The sequence below is a fragment of the Cariama cristata genome, unplaced genomic scaffold (genome assembly GCF_000690535.1).
Source record: "Cariama cristata isolate BGI_N322 unplaced genomic scaffold, ASM69053v1 scaffold31555, whole genome shotgun sequence".
NCBI lineage: Eukaryota > Metazoa > Chordata > Aves > Cariamiformes > Cariamidae > Cariama > Cariama cristata.
In genome coordinates this window covers 8,524-14,619 of record NW_009619747.1, presented here as the reverse complement: position 1 = coordinate 14,619, position 6,096 = coordinate 8,524, and the positions used below count along the sequence as shown (strand labels likewise).

Sequence of the window (6,096 nt, the reverse complement as noted above, 5' to 3'; positions counted from 1 at the left end):
CAAATCAGCAAGGATAGAGTTATTCCATCATGTTACATGTTTCCTTTAATGACAGTTAGTTTCCTACAAACATGGGGAAGCCCCCAGATCAAAGTGTCTTGCCTAACTGAAGAAAATCCTTTTGTTCCATGGCTTTAATGTCTCAAGAGACCTTATCATATGACAGCAAACCTTCCACAGCAACCTAGGTATTGTAATTGCAGTAGACCATACCAGTTACTTTTGTCTAAGTTTTGAGTCTGTTTTAAAACCCCTGAAGGAAAAGCATTACCTATTCTGTTATAAACACATACTTGCGGTGATTTGGTGTGAGAAAGCTCTGCATATTGAAGCGACCCCTGCACTCTAGGTGTGGATATCAAATGTAAACGGACTAAGGGGAGCACAGCTTGGAGAACCATAAAGGTGAACCGGCTCTGTTGCTGAAATTTTGGTTACCAGCCAGGCTAAAGAATTTTCTGGTGGGATAAGTTTAATCCCCTCACTGGGAGTGGCACTCTACCATGGAAGATTTCCCTCACCTGCAACTTCAGGAGCTCATGTATTCGTTTCAGCTTGAAAAGTCTTGCCCTGTGCAGCAAGCTGAAGCATTGACAGGGCTGGCAGGAGAAGTTTGAGACCTTGTGAGAGCCTGCAGCATCAGCTGCTGAAGGCTTGGGCAGGGCAAAAAGAATAGGAGAGGACCCAAGGATGCCAAAGAGAAAAGCTCACTACTGGAACAACAGAAGCCAAAGGTTAAGCTGGTGCTTTGATCTTAATTCATTGAAAGAGTACAGTATTTTCTGTAAGTATAGGGGATAAAGATGTGTGGGCAACTCCATAAAAATAACGTTCTTCAGAAGTCCACCATGGCGTTACCTACTTCAAGTGAAAAACTCATCTCAGTCCTCTAAAAGAACTTCAGAAGCCTACCAAAAAAAGGGGGGGGGGGAGGAAATAGTATTTACGGTTTAAGAAAAATGCACACCAAAGAGGGGCCAAATTCTAGCCGCAGGTTGTATACAGTGTCTTACTCTTGGCCGTATAGAGATACATAGAAATTGAATCTGGGGGGAGAATTATTGTGACATAATGAAGTTTTATATTAACATTACAGCTGTATTTGTGAATTCATATGTTTAAAGCATGCTAGTAGTAAATGGGTATACTTTAAAAATGCTGTTAAAGCTCTTCTTTTTTTCTTTAAGGAGTTTGGTTTCAAATATTCCTTTATCAAAATTAAGAATAGTGCAGAAATTGAAACTGTTAACTGAAATGAAGCTAACTGATATGTTTCAGTCCTCTTTGGTAAATGAGATTTGCAAAGTAAACAAGAAAATAATTTAATCATTTTAATTATTTGAGGAGCTCTTTGTAATTAAAGTGAGTAAACTTTGGCTTGCCACAATCTTTATTACAAAAAGCTTTTGTTAATTTGAAAACAAACAGCAATATGTTGCAAGTTATTGATTTCACTTCAACTTTTAATATTTATAAAATGCTAGTTGTTAGACGTAAATGTTTTAGAAATGTGTAATGCATCTTTTTAACTGTTTAATAAAAAATTATAATATTGCTATCAATTGATTAACTATCATCCTTCATCTGCATATAAAATACCTTTTTTAATTATCAATCAATGTTACCTACCGTGTGTATGCAGAAAAGAGGGTTGTGTTACATTTTGGTACTGCTAATTTACCCTGCTGCTCTGTGGAGAGTTTCAAAACGTAGAGACAAAGCTTTACTGGCCGATGCTGTCAGTACACAGACTATTATTTTCCTCTCCTGACACTTAGCATTCTCCAGGAGTGCAACCAGCTGACCTTGAAGAAGTTGTCAAGAAGGGTGTTAAAACTGTGGTGATTGGTCGTGGCATGAGCGAGGCTTTGCAGGTAGGTTTTTGTTCCGTGAGAAACAGAAACTGGAACGGTTTGTTTTCCCTCACCCTCTGATTAGGGCGGAAAAACCCCCCAAAATCTATAATGCTTTACTAAGAGGGGAAAAAATTGAGGATGCCAAATTAGTATAACTGAGCTCCTGCCAGGAGTACCTCTCTTCCTGAAAGAAACATTGTTTGAGCTCCTCTGTATTAGCATCAATGTCAAGCAGTAAACAGGTTTACATTCTGCTACAGGAGCAATTTAAACAAGGAGAATTTTTTACAATGTCATTAGGCCCCCTCTCTTAGAATAGGTTATGAACCAGCTCTCTAGCCTGCTGTAAACACTTTGATAATCAGGCATTTTTGTTCCTAATGTTGGCAGGGTGTCATTTCAGCAGATAAACTAGCTACAGAAAGCTCAGAAGTGCTGAGCTTTACTTCATGAGAAGGAATTCTTTAGCTTTTTGGTGAGGTGAGTAACACCTGATTTAGATTAATTACCTTCAGCTCCAGTTCTATTTATTTTTGTAAAAAAGGGCTGCATTTTGAACTGTGTTAAGGAGAAACGGGAGGTGTGTATATAAAAGTGGCTTTCTTGAAGAGAAAAAAATTTAAATCAATCTCAGAAATATTTGAGCATATTACCCATTTGGCTACTATCAGTTACTTAAGTGCATCTATTAACAAATGGCATCAGTACCTGTTTTTCTTCAAGCCTTACAGTGTGAAGGGAGAAAAGAATCTAACAGTTGCTCTTCCCATTTCCTTTTCTTTTCTGAGGTTCCACCATCTACTGTGGACTACCTGAAGAAAAACGGGATTGACGTGTTGGTCTTGCAAACGGAGAAGGCTGTGGCAGAGTACAATGCCCTGGCTGCTCAGGGTGTCAAAGTGGGGGGAGTCTTCCATTCAACCTGCTGAAGCGTTACAGCTCATTCCGCCTTCCTTGATCGCAGCCGAATCACGGACACACCTCGCCGCTGAATCAAATTACAGTTAACAGAGTGTGGACTTGCGTGCCAAGGCATTTGTGCGCTGACAATCTAAAATGCAAGGACAGTTTATTAGTTCAGGTTTTAAGCAAATTGAGTGCTCACAAAAGGGGGCTGTTAATGAAATTATTTAATTACAGAACCATTTCCATACGTTTCTGAGATTGACCTAATCTTCCTCTGAACACTGTCCATATTCTGGTTACTTAACTTTTCACCTGTTGGCTAAATTAAGATACTGGGTTTTGAATACTTTTATTAGGAAATGGCCTGAAATTAAGTTATTGGCTATTGGAATGCAGCCATAAGATAACTGATGAGTACGATCAAGTGGTAGATATGAAGCGGTGGTAAAGAAGCACTTTACCACCACTGTATAAGTTAAAGTAAATTAAAAAGTGAACCCAGAACGTACAACTTTGCCTCCTGCTGGTGACTTCAGTCAGGATATTGGCTAATTCAAGAACATCACATAATTTAGCACTTTTAAATTTTACACTGAATCTGGAAAAAGGAGGGGAAAAAAAAAAGCTACAGGGAGAATAAACATAAAATCTGGGCCTTAAACAATTTTCCTATTAATTGTGAATAGTGAGAATTGAGTTGTGCAATATGTATCGATTCAAAGGTCCCTATGTGCTTGAAATCATCAGGAAGATTTGTCCAAAACTAGAGTTTGCAACATAGAATATTGATCTTTAGGAAATCGGTCTAAATTGCTGCTAGCAAGCTGAGGATGGATGTGAGAATTCTTACTGGTCATCATTATCTGATGACTTAAATATTGTGCCAACAAGCGTATCATTACACTGAAAATCTTAAAAGTTGTTGTTCTTGGTAGGCTTCTATTAATATTCCCAGTTACCTACTGTACATATTTTTTTTCCCCACCAGGCTCACTAATTCTTGATCTGTGCATAGTAAGTCTGTGTGTATTAATGAAAGTACACTATAAAAGCCCTGAGGCACTCGGCGCTATCCAAGTAGTAGCAGAGAGGCTTAGATTGCTATGAGAACGCAACAACTTTCCCAAGACCCAAGAATAACCCTTCACAAAATACTATGTTCTTTTTCTGTTTATTTGCTCTAGTAATCATTTAAAACCTTTTATCTGATAAAATACAATGTGGTGTAAAAGCAAAGGGAAAGTCAGTACTTGAAAGTTTTATCTTGCAATCTGCTAATTACAGCAATATTTTCTATTAGCGTAGCTGTATTGGAGGGAACATCTTGGCTAAACCAGCAAGAACTGCCTTTCCAGCTGCAGCTGTGTTCTCTGACAGACCAGCTCGTATAACGCTTGTCGTAACTGCTGTGACATTTTTCTGAATAACTTGCATGGTGTGAAGTAGAAGGCGAACCACTGACCCAGAAGATCGTAGTCATCCCAAGGGAATGCCAGGGGAACCAGATCCTACCAATCCACAGAGTGTGAAGACTTTTTTGCATTAAATGTTGTTATTCTATAGCAGAGCTGGTTTGACTCTCTTGATCGCGGTCATGTATTTACATTATTTCATGAGCTTTTTGGGCCTTAAAGCAGCCGTAAATAGGAGGGGACTTTGTAAAGCTTTTACAGAGAGGACAATTCCAGTTTTTTAAGTACAGCAGTCTGTGCATTACAGTGGTGGGAGCAGTTGAGCCAACACCTGATCTTTCACCTCCAGTTTTTTTTTTTCCTTTTTTATATTTTCACATTAATGACGAAGTCACATTCAACAAAACTGCTCAGCCCAGGTCCTGCATTTGAGAAAAACACTGTGGGTTCCTCACACATTGGTGCTAGGTGTTCTGTCCTCCCAAAAGGCACAGGAGGAGCACAGGTGACTTTTAGAGGTGCGCCCTACCCAGCTTTGTGCTGCAGCCTCTTAATTGTTCATTTGGCAACTGGTAGGAAACAGAAGATTCCACTTCTAAAAACGGGGAGCTGCAGCGTGCAAAGAAAGGGATTTCTTTTTTTAAAGGTCAACTGCGAAGTTTTGCTACCATCAGTACAAAATTTTGGTGTCGACAAGGAGAGTATCCACCGCAAGGCTTTTTCCCTCCGTATCATCTATTGCTGCTGTCGTCACAGCTTCCTGAGTCAGCTTTGTCAGTTCCCACAAACGCGGCTGCTCCACTTGGGCTGCTCCACTCACCGAAAGCCCAATTTCCTTCTTGGTGCCTGAAATTGCTTTGCTCCATGGTGCAAACAGCTGGGACTGATTCATCAAAAAATTCAACCAGAGCTCAAAATGGTATCTTTATTAAATCACTGCTTTCAGCTAGAGCCGTAAATAATGTTAAAATTTCGGGCTCATCACCCGAATCATGGGAATGCATTTTTATAGGGCAGGATTTCTCACATACAGACGCCGCTTCTCTGCCCCACACCAGGAAAACGATCTCCCAGTAGGCAGCAAAAATCCCACCCTGACGCTCTCGTTGAAGCGGAGCTGCGGCTGGGCTGGCTGCCAGGAAGATTCCACCCCAGCTGCTCCACCGCCGAGCCCTTATCTTGGTGAAGCAGCATGCACCCGAGCTGGCAGCCAGGAGAAACAGGCTGTAAAAACGCTCACAGACACACTGAATGCAACACAACCAGCATTTTTAAGGGACATCAGGCAGCATTTGTGCAAAGTCAGCATTTATGAGCCTTCAGACTTCATGGTGAAGTCCCACTAATGCTGCATTAGTGAACTGTAAAGTAAAAAGACAGCCTGCTCCCGCGTTCCTAGTGCCTGCTGTTGAGAATAAACTGGAAGACGCGAGTGAAATAAGATGAAACTAGTGATTGTATCTCTGACTTGGTCAGAGTTGAGAACTCAAGGCAAGCAAGAGAGGAGTCCAGAGGAAAGCCATCTCCGTGAGCTGGAACCCAAGATGATGTCATATGGTCCCAATTTAAATGCATGCCCTCTTCTCTGATCTTCCCAAGAACTCGCTTTGTACTTTTTGCAGTGAGCATACCCACCCACTTTGTTTTACCCATACTTTTTAAAACAAGATCTGTGAAAGCCACACCAGGTTTGAGTTAATATCTCATAAGCTTCAACTTTGTTCCAAATACATTTACGCATTGTTTTGAGAGTTCTTGACTTGATAATCGCATTATTTATTTGCAAAGTTTTAAGAATTCGCCTAATGAATTTCAATGGACTTAGCAATCTGATGATGAATTTCCCATTAAAGCATTCAGAGCTAAGGCTTCCCCCTCCCGCCCCCGATGCCATGTGTAATTAAACCTGTAACTAGGACAAC

At 40.5% G+C, this 6,096-nt stretch overlaps 1 protein-coding gene across 1 annotated transcript; it reads left to right on the top strand.

The window, feature by feature from the left end:
* Positions 1–1,187: 1,187 nt before the first annotated feature.
* Positions 1,188–2,785, top strand: LOC104162603 (mth938 domain-containing protein-like; the record flags this gene model as incomplete). Its single annotated transcript, XM_009701369.1, has 3 exons — positions 1,188–1,287; positions 1,779–1,874; positions 2,645–2,785. Coding segments are annotated over 3 exons (337 nt in total), but the record flags the coding sequence as incomplete, so codon positions are not given.
* Positions 2,786–6,096: the final 3,311 nt, after the last annotated feature.